Genomic DNA, 19,360 nt, shown 5'->3' on the forward strand with positions numbered 1-19,360 from the left:
TACTAGGTTTCTTGCGAACTTTGTTTTATAACATGACTACATGAGTAGCTCTAAGTTTTTAGTTTAAAAATGATAGTTAACTGTGTACGGGAGCCTAAGAGATTAGCAGAATAAACACTTGCAGGTAACTTTCCAGTTTCTCCCCCAACTGCATTTGAAGGCTTTTCATTCCTGTGCAGTCATTCATCCAGTGAAGCTGTATGCATCCCTGCTATGGTAGTCACCAGGCTTTTGGAGAAGAATGGAACCCTAATTTCCCTGAAGGAGCACATAATCTCTGCTCCTGAGAGGACCTGAGGGACTGTTACTGGGCACTTTTGTGCTCTTTCATTGAGCTTTAAATCTAGGTTTTCCACTTCGCCGCATCAGTATGTGTCAGTGTCTTTGTCACGTGTATTGATGCCAGGGAAGTGCCGCCAGGCTCCCCGTGTGCTTCCCGGAGGAATCAGCGCCCCCTCGGTTCACGTTCATTTCTCTCAGGTCAGCACAAGACACGAAGCCCAAACCGGTGGATGCTGCTGACCCTGCTGCCCTCATAGCAGAGGCTCTGAGAAAGAAGTTTGCTTACCGGTATCGATGTGATAGCCAAGGTGAAGTTGAAAAAGGAATTCCAAAGTCTGAATCAGAGGGCACCTCCGAAAGAGTGTTGGTGAGTACTGGGCAGAGTTCTCTCCAAGTACAGCCTGGTAGTTCACTTCGCTGCTGCACGCTGCAACACATTCAGCTGTGTGCGCCTGCAAGATTCAAAAGGACGTATGCTACAGGATTTAGTCCCTACCTACAGCTAGATTACCTATTATAGAAGAGCACAGAGAAGGAAGCAAAAGTTAACCCCTGGTTTCATTGCTTAGTGTCTCCTGTGTTAAATTTTTCATGCTGTTTTATTTAAGTATAATGAAGTGAAATTCATTACAATAAAATTTATATCTGAGGACAATAAAAATGCTGATATAGCAAGGAAAGATCATTTTCTCTTAGGGCACCTGTGAGGAAGTCTCCTGAAGAGGGAGAGACATTTGACCAGGGGCTTGCAGGCTGTGGGCATGCCGAAGGTGGGGACTGAGCAGATTCATGGAAGCTCTCGAATATATTAATTTATACATTACCTTTATTCTGGGTACTGTCATGGGGCATATGTGTTTATTCCAGAGATGTAGATATCTTAGAAATTCTAGCATCTCTGAAAGTCTTCAGACATTGAAAAGGAAACTCTGTACCTTCCTTCGTTTATTCGGAGAAGTAAAATTGGACTAAGCTAGGCTCTTGCTAAGGTAATTATAGTTTTCTAGGGCGTAATTTTGTTGTCTCTTTGCCTTTCACTCTTGATATGTCATGTTTATAACAACTTGTCAATTCATAAAGGTTTTAATATTACGTAGCTGTTTGGTTTTTCATGAAGAACATACCTTTGATCCATGATTGGGAGCGGGGCATATCATTACTGTTACATGAACCAGTGTCTTTTTTGTTTCTTTTCTAGTTTGGGCCACACATGTTGAAGTCTACAGGAAAAATGAAGGCTTTAATTGAAAATGTTTCAACTTCCTAATACTGAGCTGAGAAAGACTGTCCTACTAGTTCAGCTGTTAGTGTTGATTTCTATTAGCCGAACAGCCCTAATACACCATTTGGTAAATACCTGAATTTAGTGTCTCCTTTTAAGTCTCAGAGGATTAAGCTGTAACAAAAGCACTCTAAGTTTGTTCGCTTTTAAGAGAAGGTCCGTTCTGAAGTTTTCCATAACATATTTATATTCTGACGTGTTTTTAATGTGTAGCCAAGATGTTTAGATTTCCAGTCTGGAAAACAATTATATAGATTTCAGAATAAAGAAAGGACCTTTGTAGATGTGAGTTTTTAATTCTTAACACTAATTTATCTGTACAAATGTTTTATGTGCATGTATTCAGGACGTAAGGTTTAGCAAGGGGGTGGCGAGGGTGCTGACAGTGCCAGTTGTTTTCAGTGATGGAGCAGGTGGAATAACCAGGTTGTTGGAATGAAATGGTTCTGAGATTGGAATTTCTTACCTTGAACAGAACTTTTTATGTTAGATTCTCTCTCACGTTTTCTTGGATTGGAGATGGAGTTTGAGTAGGAACCAGATAATGTTTGCTGCTGAAATTACATAATGCTTTCCTTTAAAGAGGGAAGTCAAGGATCATGGAAACCGTTTTCACTGTAGTGCCATCCAGTGCTGAGGAAGGAAATGTAGTTTTCAGATAGTGAGGAATCAAATGATTGAATTAAATCTCTTTTAAAGTAAAAACTAGAATATACCATCTTTTTCTTTCAGTTTAATAAATGGCATGAAGATAACTTGCTGCTAATACTTCTGGAAATGTCAGCATAGTGGAGTTAAACATTTTTAATATTGGTCCAAATAGTAGCTTTATAATGAAATATTGAATAGGAGAAAGAATTTTCTGTAAGCTGCTTATCATTGGTCAGAACGGTGTTCTGCTGAATTATATTATGTAGCATAAACCTTAGGTGCTGTTAGGAAGTAGACAGCTGCCTTTCTCCTCTACGACTTCTAAGGAATTGCTACAAGTGATCATTTTTAAATGCATGTATCTTCATGATTTTCTATATTTCTGTTAAACACACATAGTTTAATGTCAGAACCTCCTACTATGAGTAAATATTTGGATCTATTATTTAAATCTAGTGAAAAGAAAGTTGTCCTTCCTGGGGGGATTAGGAGATGTGAAGACCCTTTTAAGTTATTGAAAATACGTGCAGTGTTCTAAATAACAGCAAATATTAGTTGGAGGTGATTTTCATGGTTTGGTTATTCAGCTGAACTTTGAACTGTGGCTTATTTTACACATGTTGATACATTGTTTCTGATTGTTTCCTACGGTTTAAAAATTCTGCCTTTAAAAGGAATTCAGAAAATTCGCCTGATATAAATTTCTTAGGAGGTCAAAGTATGTATTCTATTTGTATCACTGTTGAATTTTGGGCAGTGCTCCAATTACAAGGAAGTTACTGTTTTGAAATAAACTTTTACTTTCCTTGGGCCATAATGCCTATACAAATGCTTTCATTTTTTTTTCCACAATAGGCACGATTCTTTTATATTATACATGCAGCTTCTTTAGAATTATTTGCTTTCTGCATTTTTCAAGGGGAAATATATTGCCTAGAATATATCACCTCTCATTCATCTTTCTCTTAAAGGAACTCCATCATTAAGAAGAGAAAGGCAGTCACTTGGGATGAGTTTCCTCAGGGTTCTCAAGCCTATAATCCACCTCTGGGACTGGTGAAAGCTCTTTCCTCATCTTCCCCTACACCCACCTCATTCAGTTTCTGGTTCTCCCACCCAACACGATAGTTGGGTGAAAGATCTTAAAAATAGTTCAACACTACATTTTACAGCTGAGGCTCAAAAAGTTAAATAACTGGTGTAATGTTTTCTCTTCTGTGATTCTGACTAGTCTAGGGCCTCACTCTTAGAGAATGGACCCTTGAGAATGTGGGGGGCGGGACTTAGCCTTCCAATGCAAGGGGTGTGGGTTCCATCCCTGGTCAGGGAGCTAAAATCCCACGTATCCCTCCTGGCTAAAAAGCAAAACATAAAACAGAAGCAATATTGTAACAAATGCAATTAAAAGACTAAAACTGGTCCATATCAAAGTTTAAAAAAAAAGAAAACGTGGGTGTTAGGGGCACCGACTCCCTCTCATCCCCAGTCGAAAATCCACACGTTGCCATCTCTGCCTCAACAACAAATGAATTGGTAAATGACTCACCCAGGGGTGGGCAGGAAGCTGAAACAGTGTGGAGAGGGTCAGGACTCAACCCTTAGTTTCTTTGATTCCATGTCCTGTGATCTCTGGTCAAACACTCACTTCTCCCCATATGTACCTTAAAGATCTGTAAAATGAAAATACAGGTACTATATTATTTATTGAAACACGTCCACATGTAAGTGGACCCATGCAGTTCAAACCTGTGTTGTTCAAGGGTCAGCTGTGTACGTAATGAGTGTGGCAAAGAGCGCTGGACTTGGAGCTAAAACACGACCCACGTATGTGATCCTGGCCAAGTCACACCTCTTTTTAAAATGAGACTAATGCTCAGTCCAGAAAACTAGGATTAAATAATGATTCTGAACACGTTCTGTACATGGCAGCTTGCTAAGTAAGTTACTACATTATTTTACACAAGGTCACTGTAGTGCCCAGTAGACGGATTTCTCCAGTGTTCTTGGCACCTGGAAAAGGTGTCATTCTGTGCACAGGCCTGGGTGGAGCAGTAGGTCTTAGTCTTCAGTTCTGGTTGTCCTCCCAGTCGTAGGCCCTTCTGCAGAAGAATACTGTCCTCATTTTTTCTTTTTTTAAATTTTTTGACCACATTGCATGGCATGTGGGATCTTAGTTCCCCGACCAGGGATCGAAACAACCACCCTTGCATTGGAAGCCCAGAGTCTTAACCACTGGACCGCCAGGGAAGTCCGCTGTCCTCTTGCTGTATTAAGAGTTCCTATGAGTCTGTGCCTCAGTGGTGAAGGAAGAAAACATGAGGTAACAACTACTGGAAACAAACCATCCTCTGGTAACTTCTCCAAAAAACACAAGTTTTCTGTGTAGGTTAGATCTGGCAGATACAAGTTTAAACTTTCAGGCGTTAGCCCAGTAGCACCCGCTCTGGGATTGCCAGGCAGAAGGAGGCACTCGGTTTTACAACAGTATCACTGTTCTGCCTGTTACTGTCACAGTCTTTCCCATGAGCCTTTAGCCATTCCCGAGTCCTCTTCCCCCTTCTCATCCTAGACTCAGCATTCTTCTGAGCTACCCCACTGACCCTTTTTCTTAAAATTCTTATTACTTTTTCCTTGTAAACCTTGTAAGCAGGCTAGTTCTTGGTTCGTACTAGTGTGATCACTTGAGAACAGATAGGACAATAAAATAAAATAATAAAAATAGCATACCCATGGAAGGATCCAGAAATCTTGGATGTTTCCCCGAAAGCTGTTGTCGTTAGTCCACTTGGTAGGGGCTGGAAAACTTAATGTTCCTCTAGCTGGAGCTTCTCAAACTTCTCTCCCCTGGAAGATTCTCCAGCCTCTTCTAAAGGTCAGAGAGCTCCTTCTCTAAGCTGAGAGAATAACACGAGTGTAATTTAGACATTACCAGGAAGCTAAAGAAGATGATCCAAATAGCACCTCCCATTCCATCCCAAACTGCTGTGGCCGCTACAGGGCAGTCCTGTCCCTCCTAACCACTGTCTTCCCAGCTGGAAAAGCCGTAATTTGGGGAGAAAGACACTCTTCACAACAGGATTTTTACCAGAGTTGTGAACAGCTTTCTGTTCACATGGCCTAGGAGCCGTCCCTCTTCACTGGCCAGTCATGCTTGCTATCAGAGGATGAAAAAGGGTGAGAAGCAGGTGTGATCGGTGATGGTGGAGAGCACGTGACACTCTGCACGATGATCTCTCTGACGCAGCTCCGGAGCAGACTGCCTTCTGCAAGGGGAGCACCAGCCAATGCAGAGACACGTGTGACTCAGGACGCAGCCCTGACGAGCTGGTCCAAGTCCTCCCTTGGGAATCTGAATAGGAAACCTTGAGCGAGGGGCACAGTTGGTACCTGGAGCTCAAATAAGCATGCCATGAGGTACACGTGTACCCACGATACCCACGAGCAGTTTATACAAAACAGATGACGAGGACACGAACAAGGACACTGGGACTGAACCGTGTGTCAGGACGTTATTTTACCTTCACGAGGCAGACATGTTATAGGTTAGGGAGCCACGCAGAAGATGAGGTGACGCGCTAATACATGACCAAAGACCTTAACACAGTCGATCTAGCCATAAAGACAACACTTTAAAAACTTTACTGCCTTTCTAAGCAGACACTCCAAGGTAGAGAAGAGAAAGGAAGAGGAGAAGTGTGGGAAGAAGCAGACGCAGCAAGAAGCTACATCTCAGAGTGCTCAGACCCCCAGGTTCTGCTTCTGCAGCCTTCATGGGGTTTGTCTCATTATCGTGAACATGAATCCTCAAGATAAAGCTCCAGTTACCCTGCAGTGATCTGAGTGAGACTCTGTTCCCTACAATGGAAAAGTTAACCCCTATCTTGTGAGGATTCTTAGATGGAAATTCAGAAACTTTCCTGCAAATGTTCAACTAGGAACTTTAAACACATCCCTTTATGATACTTTCTTCAAAAGGTAAAGCACCGGGCTTCCCTGGTGGCACAGTGGTTGAGAGTCTGCCTGCCGATGCAGGGGACACGGGTTCGTGCCCTGGTCCAGGAAGATCCCACATGCCACGGAGGGGCTGGGCCCGTGAGCCATGGCCGCTGAGCCTGCGCGTCCGGAGCCTGTGCTCCGCAATGGGAGAGGCCACAACAGTTAGAGGCCCACGTACCGCAAAAAAAAAAAAAAAAAAAAAAAAAAAGACAAAGCACCTTGGGATACCATGCAGCCTCCCGATTCTTTATAGGATGCGGCTCAACAGTAAAGAAACACTTCAAATTTATGCTCAAAAATCTCAAACAATGCATAGCTTAAACATAAATGTAATATAAGATGAACTTTCTTAACAAGACTATTGATGGGACCAGTGGAAAGCTGCAATAAACCAATAGGTCACTGTGCTTCAGTTTTAAAATACAGCTAAAAAGAATCTAATACTAAAAATGGGGGTGTTTCTCTTTCCCTGACCATTCTACCAGACTTCAGGATAGGTTCAGGATGACTTAGCATAGCTGTAAAAGTAAAAAAAAAATGTTACTGTGATTGATAAAAGTTATTAGTATTTTACGAGAAGTATCACAGTGAACATCTAAGACTTATATTTTAGAATCAAACTTGAAAGCTAAATGATTTTACCAGTCACGGATGTTAGTAAGATTCAATAATGACTGGAAATGGTGTCATTTTCATCATTAACCCAACAAAATCATTCATTCTCGACAATACCCCAACACTTTACACTCATTTTGTGCAATACAGAAACCTCCCATGTTACATAACAGATGCTTTCCACACATCATCTTGTCACCCAAACATTTTGAGAACAGAGACCCCGTCTCGGTATTTAGTTTTAATACCTTTATTACATCCAGTGCAGTTCTGCACACAACAGGAACTCGGATACTGTGACCACGTGACTTTACCATCGACAGACTAGTTTCCACATAATTGCTCATCATGGTAGACTGATAGCTAAAAAGGAAACAATTCCAAGTTAATTTTTTCAACATTTACTGACGGCACAGTTCACGCTAGCCCTATGCTAAGCACAAGAGAAAAAAAGGTGGAGGAGATGGCTGTGCACTCCTGGCAGTCCCCCGCAAGTAGCGGTCACTTCCCCTGGAGACAGTGGACAACTGGGGGCCTTCCAGAGGACACAGGTTGTCTGCAAATCCTCAGCAAACAAGGAATGGCTCAGGCTAAGTCTTGCACATATCTGGATTACTCTGTGTTTCAGATACATGCTGCTAGTATGGTGATTAATGTCACATTTATTTAAAAACATTCCTGAATGCAGATTAGCTGTCGGTCATTGTCCCAAGCGGGAGATACTGATTGGGAGGAGATTTAAACAAAATATTTATACATTAAAAAAAGTACACATGGGGCTTCCCTGGTGGCACAGTGGTTGAGAGTCCGCCTGCCGATGCAGGGGACACGGGTTCGTGCCCGGGTCCGGGAAGATCCCACATGCCGTGGAGCGGCTGGGCCCGTGAGCCATGGCCTCTGAGCCTGCGCGTCCTCCGGATCCTGTGATCCGCAACGGGAGAGGCCACAACAGTGAGAGGCCCACGTACCGCAAAAAAAAAAAAAAAAAAAAAAAAGTACACATGAAAACACTGTAAACCTCCAATGTGAAAATTTTAAAGTTTTAAGAAAATCGAAAGCTTTAAGAGTCAAGAAAGATTTTTGGAAAGAAAGGCTGTTACAGGAATCTTCAAAGAATTATTTGCACCTCTAACCTGTACCTAAGGTACAAACACATTGCCCAGGTTGGACAAAGGACATAAAATACTCACTTCTTTTATGTAAAGAGGATCATTATAAACCATCACACTTACTGAGTGCAGATACTGACCAGGAACCAGATTGTTTTTGTTAAGCTAAGGCTTACCACAATTTTCTCTCCGAGGACCTTCAGCCTAGAGCAGAGGAGCTGCTAAGGGCCGGCCCAGAGCCCCAAAGGGCTGCTGCAACGCTCAACAGTTCTTTGAAGTCTCCTGTTTTATCTTAAAAATTTGTGAATTTTGCATTCTCTTCTATAATATTGAATTACTCATTTAAACTGTGACCTTCTAAATTACTGTACTGTTTCCTCAGATTTTTCTAGAAAACCGATGTTCAAAGAATATAGGTCCTGTTGAAGAAGCAGGGCTATAGCCGGTAATACCACATATATGTAACAAAACATACCTTTGCAGTGGGTTTATTTTATGTGTAGGCAGGAGATGGGAGCAACGCTCAGGTGTCTCCCCCTGAAGAATGGCAATAAGAAGACAATCCTCTGAATATCCAACAGTGAGAAACATGTAACAGGTCAGAGAAGAAGAAAGCAATCATACACTGGCAGATGGAGCCCAGGCAGGCTCAACTGATGCAAGGCTGAAGGTCTGTCTGCTGGATGTGCCAATCACGCAGGCGTGGAGAAGCAGCTCCTGGCGGAGAATCTGTAGCCTCGTTCAGGGGAGCCGTGGTCCACAAACGAGTAGCAGCAGGTACGTCCCTGCAGGATGCGTGAGGTGACTTGCTTCCCTTGCTCAGAATCCATGCTCAAGCAACCGGCTGATCGTCGTTTGGCTTCCCGAGAACGTCTGCCTAAAGGGAGAGAACGACTGATAGTTATATTTCTCACTGTAAATTGAACTATTAACGCTTTAAAAAACCATCAGTTTCTGTGAAATTGGTTAATGTGAGTTTGCTATGAGATACAGTTCTACTTTCCATGTGCTGACATGCTAGGTGTGTGAGCTGGCAAGTTTCCTTATCAGACACTGGATGCGTCAGATGTGCCAAGATGATACTCCTCGTATAAGTGGCCAACTGACCTTCCCCACATAGCCCTCGGACTTCTGCACCCAGCTGTCCAGTGTGGTGGCCACGAGCCACATGTGGAGACCGGGCACCTGAAACATGGCTGGTCCGAACCGAGACGTGCTGTAAGCATAAAATACACGCCAGATTTCAAAGACTCTGTAACAGAAAAGAGAATGTAAAACATCTCAATAGTTTTTTATAATGACTACATATTGAAATGATAAAATACTGTGGATATGTTGGAATAAATATTATTAAAATTCCAGCTGTTTCTTTATCCTTTTTTTTAAACGTGACTCCTCGGAAATTGACAATCACTGACTCAGCTCACACTGTATTTCTATCCGACATCACTCTTCTATGCAAATAATGACTATGTTTGAGTTCAAAGTTTACACGTATCCCTTCTAATGAAATGGACTCGAGAGGATCCAGGAGAGGCCCAGTGGTACCTTTCTTACGCTGATACCGAAAGTAGTATTAAGTGGCCATTTTATTACTTGACTTTTAAAAGGCCAATACGAGTAGTATTTTAGTACCTGCAAGGCCTGAGGTTCCCGCCGTGGGAACAAAGGGCTGTGGAGTCAAGAGGCTGGGCTCAGAGCCGACTTCTCCCGGCTGTCAGGACTCTGTCCACTACGTCCCGGCCTCAGCTTGCTCACCCGTGAGGTGCAGGCAGCACACGAGCCCGCAGGACTCCGCCTGCGCCCAGCTCTGCCTGAACAAATGTGTGGCGAGCGAATGCCGGAGCCGACAAGCGAATTCTTTGCTTCCCTAGTAATTTAGTGTCGTGGTTTCCAACGGACTGACTTACAGGTAAATATCAAAGATGAAAATGTGAAAAGATAGGTTTTTATTCGTCAAAAGTTAACAGCAACAGGCACGTATTAAAATGAGTATGGCAAAGCCTTTTACAAATGGCTTTACACTCAAGCTTTCTCCCAAGAGAATGACTGTTGCAACAAACTTGTAAACATAATTAATAAACAGTCCTTTACAGTAACAAGGGAAATACAATTGAACTAAAAGAAAGCACCGGTTTCTCTTAAAACTAGATTACAGTTGTGCTTACTACACATAAAACATTTTAAAACAAATTACAAAAGTGGAATGTTGTAAGTTTAAAATTAGTCCTTAGATTTTGTCCTAGAAAACATCTGTTCACATCAAAAGGCCCATCAAAGGGTAACGTTTCATCAAAGGGGGAGGGACAAGAAAACAATGCACTTTTTTCAAATCAAAACAAGAAGTTTGGTCACTTAGCTTTGTGCATAGTTTAAGGCATCTGGAGCGATCTGTTACGGCTGACCTCCCTTCCCCTCCCCACATGTGGCTGCCCATTATGTCACATTCTAAAATAATAAATAAAAGCTGACGTTCCCAATCCTTCCCACGTGGATAAATAGAACACATGCACAGTCACACATGCACGAGCGTGCCCCACACACACATCCGCACACACACAACATACCTCTCACTCCCTGCAGCGAGAGGGACTTTAGTACCCTTGCTCTGAAGGACACACTTGCCCATCCCACTTTATTTCAGATTGGCAATACCCTGAGCTGATTATGGTGTTTTAAAACATTCCACCCTTTTCTTCCATGTGCAGGTCAAGTGTACATTAGTGAAAACAACATGCAATGTCTTCACTGCGGAATCATAATACAGCTAGGACACTGGGGTTCTGCCCCTCCCGCCCCAAATTAAAAACTAAGAGTTAAAAAAAATTGCATTGCCCAACAGCACTGGAGTGAAAGCTCGGCGGCACTCTAGGATAAATGCTCAGTTTCCAGTGCACAAAGTAAAAGGATAGCGAATGGGAGGCTTTGGTGGCATCCAAAGGAGAAGAAAGGCAAACCGGGGGAAAGGGCTGCAGTTTAGGTTTGATCTTTAAAATTCTTAGTGGTTCCTTCACAATCGTGCTCCAAGGCGGATTGAGAACCAATATTTCAGAGTTGGTCTGTAAACATTGAGTCTGGCCAGAGGCGCAGAGGCTGGGCACTTCACATTTCCATTTTCTCCGAGAGAACTTAGTGGAAGGTACAGATACACACTGTTGCATCAGACGGGTTAAATTCCAAAGATTTCTGCTGAAGGCTTCGGTTCAAGTTTCATGATGCTTCGAGAAGCACGAGGGCCACCGCAAAACTTCCTGCAAAACTTTGTTATTCCCTTCGGTTCGCTCCCACTGGGCTTTGCATATTCAAGGTTTCACACGAAAGCCAAATGCATATTGCTGTGTTCGGGTCTTGTAATTAAAAAGTGGGTTCAAATGATCCAACAGAGGAAATCTTGGAAATAAATAATGCTGGCGTCATTCACTTCCCTCAGCAGCCGAGAGTAAAGTTCTCTCACCTCAAGACCCCATTCACATTTCTAACGAGCTCCAGAGGCAGTCTGCCCACTGACTTGGGGGACGGTTTAGGATAACCGGTTCTCCTGAGGTAATAACTGTGAGTTCAGCTCCTCAAATGCAGCGTCAGCGTCCTCGCTGCTGGACTGTTCTCGCTGCAGTCCCTTCCAGCTGGCTTTGTTCAGCCCCACGTGTCCGAGCATTGTCTGGGACAGCCTGGTGTTGGAGAACCGGGCCCATTCTGTGAACAGAGGCTCCACGAGATACGTCATAAAACCTGAGACAGCAAGAGAAAAGGTATTAGTGGATGTTCTGAAACTTTACAACGTCGAGGTAGTGTTTACTCTCTTAAGTCCTATTCCAATATTACCTCTTATTTTTCAAAAGATGTGTGTGCAGATTTACATATCTTCTCTGAAGAATCTATTTAGGCAACTTACTGAAACCTGAAGTAAAGGTGAACTGACAAACACAGCCCATCTCTTCTGACGACTCCTCTCAGCTGCACCAACCATATCCTTCTATTTCAGCAAACCTGCGGCGGCCCTCTCAACCCTGAGGAGCAGGGCACAGTGTGCCCAAGGCTAAGGGGGTCCCCCCGGGGCTGTGGGTGACGAGGCCGGACTGAGGCGCGGCTGCCCTACCGTCCGGGCTGGTAATCGTCACACCTGGTCATGAGCACAGTGGGCCCGCTATGAATCTCAGGATTTATAAAGCCAAAATGCATGCCACAAAGTGTGAGTCTAAAACGAACAGAGGAGATTAGTTTAGACAATTAGGAAAGTGAACATTGAAAGTGTACCAGGGGGCCTACTTTACAGACACTTCCTACAATCGATCTCCCTTAATTCAGTCAGAAAAGGAGAAGGAGTGGTCTCGGGCCTGTCTGCATCTCTGGGTTACACAGCACTCGAGCTCACATTACAGCTGACTTAAAACTACATAGTGTCTTACACAGGGTGAAAGAAGCCTCACCTTAACAATCAGATCACATCTATTAGGAGAAGCAAATAACATTGTCTTCCTAAACTTTTGATCAACGACAGGAAAATGTACATTCTAATTCTATCACTGTTTAACAGTTTTAAAATTTTCTTCATCTCTAACACCTTTTCTTTTCAGCAAAAGACCACATGGACCACAGACAACACAGGTTCCATTTAGCTAACAAAAAAAAATCTCACTGGAAATAAAGCACCCACTACTTTTAATTAGAAAAGTCATATACGGTCTGATGATTGAATTTTTTCAAGTGTACAGATTATGGTATCTGAAGTAGTAACGATATTGGAAATAAGGCTTTCTTCCATCTCTTTTTTTAAAAATTTATTTATTTTTGGCTGCGTTGGGTCTTCGTTGCTGCGTGCGGGCTTTCTCTAGTTGAGGTGAGCGGGGGCTACTCTTCGTTGCGGTGCACGGGCTTCTCATTGCAGTGGCTTCCCTTGTTGTGGAGCACGGGCTCTAGGTGCACGGGCTTCAGTAGTTATGATACGCGGGCTTCAGAAGTTGTGGCTCACGGGCCCAGCCACTCCGCGACATGTGGGATCTTCCCGGACCAGGGCTCCAGGGAAGTCCTCCATTTCTTTCTTTCATCTCTTCCATCCCCTCCACACATGTTAACTGAGAACCTTCTAGATGCCAGGCACTGCTCTGGGGTGGCCACGGATAAGCAGTGGACAAACAGACAAGATGTGCTCTCCACGAGTTACGTCTGGTGAGGAGAGAGAGGACACGGGAAAACGGCATCACTGCAGTCAGAGCTTCTGGCAGCCAAGCCACCCCCTCAGCCCCGGGTCAGGCTGAGCCAGCCGCCAGAGCCCTGTCTTTTCCAGGTGCCACCGTCAAGTCGTGAGCAGCCGGAGTGTTGCACCCAAATGCAGAACCTTATTACCGCAGGTTTCACGCAATCCATCTTCTTTGATTCTCCCACTGTCGCAACTGGTTGAGAGCTGCATCCTGCTTCTCACATCCAACAAATCAGCTCTCACTCTGGCTCTATGGTACCTAGGATTCTTTTAGGTCTTAAGTACCTGATAACAATGCACGGGCCGGGCCGCAGACACAGCCAGGTGGCAGGACGCTACTCGTGAGCTGCTCATCCACCCGTGAACCCCCTTAACTGTCCCAGCCCATGCGCCTCTCTCTCTCTTCTCCTCAGATACCACAGGGCGCTGTGTCAATGCCTCACCCTCACCTGGCATGTGACAGGACCTGGTGTTCCTACCAAAGAAGAAAACCGTGTTGATTAAACACGGCTTCTACCTGCTGACCACATGCTGGCTCCGAGTAACTGCTGCTGAGCACAGAGTTCATTCTAATCGTCCCCTGACCTACCCTAGGAAGAGGACCTCTGCAAGCCCCGTTTTACCTAGGATTTGATGTCAGAAAGACCAACACCTGTTCTCTGTATAAACTGGGCAAACTATGTGGAAAAGAACACCAGCAGTGCCTGTGTCCTAGGGTGCCGTGAGGGGTCAGCCCACGTCAACTGTCACCGCCTTCAACCTTATCCCTGCCCCCCGGGGGACCGGGTCCACAACTGCCCAACGCTGACAAGGTCAGAAACGACAAGAACGGCTTAAGGGATCTAGCTTCTTGTCCCTTTTAAAAATTGCAGTTTTTTAAACCTCCTTTGCAACCTCTCTCATGAATCACGGGAGTAATGTGCTGAGGCACGAAGTAAGCTGGAGTGAGTGCACAAGCCAACCCCTGCTCTTCGACTCGGCCCCCTCTGCCCATATTTCAGCTGTTCTTCCTCATCCGAAAGTTATGCCCTTGAGGACCAGGCCAGAGCAGACAGGCTTCTTGTCCCGTCATCCCCTCCCCTCCCACCTCCCTCTCCCGCGCTCCTGGCCAGTCCCAGCTCCCGGGGGACTCGGCGTCCCCGCGCTGTCCCCGCAGGCCTGGGCCTCACTCTCCCACATCTCTACTGCTCCCTCTGCAGCCAGATCGTTACTACCCACGGCCTCCCCCTGAGCATCCTCTGCAACTGTTGTACAGTGTCAGAATTCTGTTTCTGAATTTCTGACCCTCCAGCACAGTCCGCTTTTCCGGGTATTAGCAACCACAGTATTGTGCTACCTTCCAAATTTCTAGAAACTCTCTCTCTCCGAAGTTTCTGGACACACTTCACTATTGTCAACCGAGTCCTGAGAGGTCCTGCTCAGTATTGGCCACCAAAATTACGCCCGTCCCTCCATATCCTTCTGAGTGACCCCCACTTGGCAATCCACCCACCGCACCCCAAACCTGGCCCATCTTCCCTCGGCTCGTCTACGAAAAGCTGCACGTTCTTGAATCACAGCCCCTTCATCGTGCTTTCTCTTACCGTCACAGTCCACTCAACAAGCAGTTCTCAAGTGAGCCCGCCCTGAGGGGCAGCGCTGGCCTTGGGGACACACACCCCTCCAAAGGCCAGGTCGGCACCTGGAGCTGTGACGACAGGCATCCAGCGCCTCAAGAGGGGTGATGGCTGCCTGGAGAAGAGTGAAAGGTGGCTTCTGGGGGTGACATCTGAGGTGGACCCTCAAGGAAGAGGAGGCTATGAGGCAGAAGGGGGGCCTGGCGAGGCACAGAGTGAAGGAGCACCAGGGATTTGGGGAGCCCCAGGGAGTCCCGAGTTGCTGTAGGTAAACGAGGGGGAAGGTGTTGGGGAGAAGACGGAAGAGACAATTGGAGGCCAGCTTGCAAGGGGCCTGTGTGAGGTGCTGAAGAGTTAGCTTCAACCAGCAGGCAGCGGTGAGAGAAAAGCCGGCAGTCGTGGAAGCCGGTCTTCCCACGACCGTCAGGCCCAGCGGTCCCAGAATGACGCCAGTGAGGCTCCCACATGGGAAAATGATGCATTCTTTCCAGTTCAGAACAGAAAGTTATTGCTACCTGCTCTGCTTTTGAGGAACTAAAATCAAATGAGAGTAATTTATAAGAGCCAAAAAAAAGGGAAAAACCAGAATAAAATTTCTTAAATTATTTAAAAATTAGAAATAAGCATAATTTTAATACTGATATTTCAGATGTACCTCTCTTCTTGGCAAACTTAAAATCAGTGGCATTTTAAAAACCAGTTATATCTAAGTATGCATAGTTACCAATCTGGATGTTGGCAATAGATTCGGTCTGACGATCACAAAGTGGACTCACACCCAGATGATACTTTTTCTCTATGTCTCCTAGAAATGGAAAAAAGAAAAAAAGTATTCTTAATGCGGAATATACCTATTGGTTAAATATATAATGAAAGTCTTCATCTTACCTGTAAATTCCTTAGGAATAATGTAACACAATCCTCATGAGAGGATGCCTTCTAAATTAGCTCTTTTTTAAAATTTTTTTTTGGCGGTACGCGGGCCTCTCCCTGCTGTGGCCTCTCCCGTTGCGGAGCACAGGCTCCGGACGCACAGGCTCAGCGGCCATGGCTCACGGGCCCAGCCGCTCCGCGGCATGTGGGATCTTCCCAGACCGGGGCACGAACCCATGTCCCCCTGCATCGGCAGGCGGACTCTCAACCACTGCACCACCAGGGAAGCCCTAAATTAGCTCTTTTTTAAACTTTAAGTTATTCATACATAGAAAAGGCTGCCAAGCCAACATCCTATTTTAAGTGGAGACGGTGGGAAACTTTTACTAGGTGTTATCCCAAGACTGTAACTCTGTCAGCATTTTAATTTAAAACTCAGATTTCTGAAAGGAAGGTGCATGGAACGAAGATCCTTGGTTCCTGGCTTTAAATCACAAAACATGTCTTACATGGTCATATGGCCACACCCTCCACACAAGACAAGGATGGAGCAAAGGCAGGAAAATCTTTCTGTACAGAAAACCTTCTAGCCGGCTCCACGTCTAATTCATAAATGCCTACACACACATCGGATCATTTCAAAAGAGAACTGCTGATTTTCAAAACAGATGCTCAATTTGTGCATTATTGGTTATATGTACATCCACTATGAATCGTCACTAAAACTATCAGGCACCTTCTGCTAGACTCTGCAATTGTCTGAGTTATTTTATTCATATGATGCTAAAAAATGAACTGACTAGACTATCACTCAATACTGTAACTTGCCTTGATGGAAGAACTCCTCTGTTACTTTTTCACTCCACTGCTTGCTTAATTCCCAGGTCCGACATGGGTTACAAATATCTGCACATTTCAAAGCCATCTAGCAAAAGCAAAATATGAAAGTTGTCTTAAGAAGAAGGTAAAATTTCAATTTTACTAAGCTTAATATACGCTAATAGTGGGGAAAAGAACACCTCAGAAAAGAAAAAGAAAACGTTGCAACAGGAAATTTGTTATCCTTTATACTGATTTTACGATACTATTAGTTGTAACAATCATTTTTGCAGAAACACTGAAAGCCTACTAAGCAAATTACACACGCTTGGTAATTCCGGAGAGGCAGGCATAGGACTGCACTAACCAGAAAGCTACAAAGGAATCAGCCACTTCTCTCTCATTTTTTAGATATGAGAACTTATTAAAGTGAAATGCTTTCCCTCAGGATTTAACCACTCAGAAGACTACACGAGAATATTTCACTTTTATTCTAATAGTCATGTGATTTGCTCTAGAAATAGAATCTTTCCAAGCTCATTTTACCTGTAAAACCAAATGCCTATGCCTGATGTCTTCCAGATGTAAGTCGCCTTTGTCCAGATGGGCCCTAAACAAGGACAGGTACTCGTTCTGCCGGCTGATGTCTGTGGCCAGTATCAGAGCGCCTATCTGAGCCTCCATCTGTTGTCTGGAATTAGAGAAACATAAAGAGAAATACAAGTCTTTCAACTGAATAGCTACTTCTTGATTATTTTTTCCTTAAGTCTTAATACTCAGAAAGCTTTACAGGGCCCTAAGATATTCTAACTGCCATTCAACTTTTAACCTACCAAAAAGATGGATTCAAAGAATGCATTTTAAAAACCTACTAAAATAATCAAAACTAAAACCAAGAGAGTTGGTAGGAAAATACCAATATGCAAACACTCCAAAAAGAATGCCTAAAGGTGGAATTATATGCCTAAGAAAGTCTATGTAAGATTGGCTGGGATGCAGTGAACAACTTTGGACTCTTTTTTGGTGCCTGAGATCTGAGAGGCAGGAGGAGGGTCAGATGGAGGAAGAACAGCCCATTCCCACTGACTTCTGCAAACTTTTGAAGATGTCTGACTAAAACCTGATGAAGTTCCACCAATTTAATAAAGTTTAGACTCAACTATGCTTTCAGGGCCGAATTCAAGAATTAATTATCCAAATTTCCTGGAAGGGAAAAGGTAACATGTTACTACAAATAACAAATACATTATATCATTTAAAAAACCGCCTCAGAAACAAATACCGTATGCTAATGCATGCGTATGGAATCTAAAAAAACTGTACTGATGAACCTAGTGGCAGGGCAGGAATAAAGACGCAGACATAGAGAACGGACTTCAGGACACAGCTGGGGAAAGGGAAGCTGGGACGAAGTGAGAGAGTGGCATGGACATATATACACTACCAAATGTAAAATAGGTAGCTAGTGGGAAGCAGCCGCATAGCACAGGGAGATCAGCTCGGTGCTTTGTGACCACCTAGAGGGGTGGGATAGGGAGGGTGGGAGGGAGGCTCAAGAGGGAGGGGATATGGGGACAGATGTATACATACACCTGATTCACTTTGTTATAAAACAGAAACTAACACACCATTGTAAAGCAATTATACTCCAATAAAGGTATTTAAGAAAAAACTGTTTCAAGTCAAATAAGAGAAATGTTAAAAAAATTCCTTCTGTTTCAATGGGCCATCACAAACATTATCTTTGTATAATGATCAGTAAAGAGCAGTCAATAGATTAAAAGGCTCTAAAGATGGTTTTTTGGAGACCCTAGTCCGCCATCTTCTTGGTCTGCCGACTTTCCGAATAAAGTCGTATTCCTTGCTTCAAAAAAATATAAAATAAAAAAATAAAAGGCTCACAGTATTGAACAGTAAATAAAACAAACCCTAAGCAAACATAAAAGAATGCTATTATGCAGTATTCCTTATTTTCAGTTTTTATTTGTATTAAAATATGAGAATTCAACAGGGTTAATCATCAAATGCAAAACACGATAGAAAGGGAATAATGAAGCAAACAATTTAATCTGCCTTAGTCAAGAAAAAGAGAACTTATATATACAAACACTGTGTGGTTTAAGCAGTTTTTATATTTGTACTATGACAAGAAACAATTTTACTTACCAGAAGTACTGTCATAACTCCAAACGGTATCCATGAATACAGATTTAAAAAAATAAAAAGTCCAGCTTTTTTCTCACGGACATTACCAAAAACATTTTTGTGTTTTTATGAGGTTGTTTTAAATTGTGAAAGGGAGAAAGGAAAGAGCAATGACAGTAACTTAAATCTTGATACCCACATGTATTTTTACGCCTCACCTTTTTTCTAGAAGTAGGTGGTTTACATCCACTGACATGGTTTTCCTAAGTGCACCTTCTCTTGGGGAGGCATCGTTAAAAGCTTCAGTTTGTGGACCCATGACATGAGATTTTGTTGACCACCACCATCATTATCATATTGGGCTCATTTACATGAATGCTTTTTATTAGCCTTTCAAATGGCCTGCTCAACATCAAGTGATATTTTCTAAAAAAAATGTAGTATTTTCTGTTCTTTCAATTCATTATTTTATCCTATAACTCTAGCAGTGACTCTAGGACTATGCTGTTGAGGATACAAAGCATTCTTTTCACGTCTTATCGGTTTTGAAAACTTCCTGGAACAGATTTTAATGAATCTGTTTCTTATACAGATTGTTTACTTTCTATCCAATTTACCTTTACAGCTAGAACTTATGGTTTTATTCAAAAGAGCATAAAATGGAAATATGTAATACCATTTACATAAATAAGCAGTAAACCATGACTGAGCCACTGTGTATTTCGAGTGGATTTTATAGTATCTATGAGTGATCCTTCATAAAAATTCACTGAAA

The 19,360-nt window shown here is 43.4% G+C and overlaps 2 protein-coding genes and 1 long non-coding RNA gene across 5 annotated transcripts in view; 1 reads left to right on the plus strand and 2 right to left on the minus strand.

Annotated features, from left to right (window-relative positions):
- The window catches only part of MTFR1 (mitochondrial fission regulator 1), a 67,187-nt gene extending 64,137 nt beyond the window's left edge, over nt 1–3,050 (plus strand). The window contains exons 7-8 of one of the 2 annotated variants that reach the window (XM_059994710.1): nt 481–649; nt 1,481–3,050. In XM_059994710.1, coding sequence (XP_059850693.1) covers nt 481–649; nt 1,481–1,549 — 238 coding nt within the window. In that variant the 3' untranslated portion in view covers nt 1,550–3,050. The remainder of the gene's footprint in view (nt 1–480; nt 650–1,480) is intronic. The other variant, XM_059994711.1, reaches the window with a different exon arrangement.
- Nucleotides 3,051–3,245: 195 nt separating this feature from the next.
- On the minus strand, nt 3,246–9,561 carry LOC132413041 (uncharacterized). Its single transcript, XR_009516584.1, has 3 exons — nt 7,075–9,561; nt 4,943–5,109; nt 3,246–3,885 (listed from the first exon to the last, which is right to left on the minus strand). It is a non-coding gene; the product is annotated as an uncharacterized lncRNA (long non-coding RNA).
- A 308-nt stretch (nt 9,562–9,869) lies between these two features.
- The window catches only part of PDE7A (phosphodiesterase 7A), a 114,243-nt gene continuing 104,752 nt past the window's right edge, over nt 9,870–19,360 (minus strand). For both annotated transcript variants that reach the window (XM_059994707.1, XM_059994708.1), the window contains 4 exons: nt 16,987–17,131; nt 16,450–16,546; nt 15,473–15,553; nt 9,870–11,664 (listed from right to left, as the gene is read on the minus strand). In XM_059994707.1, coding sequence (XP_059850690.1) covers nt 11,456–11,664; nt 15,473–15,553; nt 16,450–16,546; nt 16,987–17,131 — 532 coding nt within the window. In that variant the 3' untranslated portion in view covers nt 9,870–11,455. The remainder of the gene's footprint in view (nt 11,665–15,472; nt 15,554–16,449; nt 16,547–16,986; nt 17,132–19,360) is intronic.

The sequence above is a fragment of the Delphinus delphis genome, chromosome 17 (genome assembly GCF_949987515.2).
Source record: "Delphinus delphis chromosome 17, mDelDel1.2, whole genome shotgun sequence".
Lineage (NCBI taxonomy): Eukaryota > Metazoa > Chordata > Mammalia > Artiodactyla > Delphinidae > Delphinus > Delphinus delphis.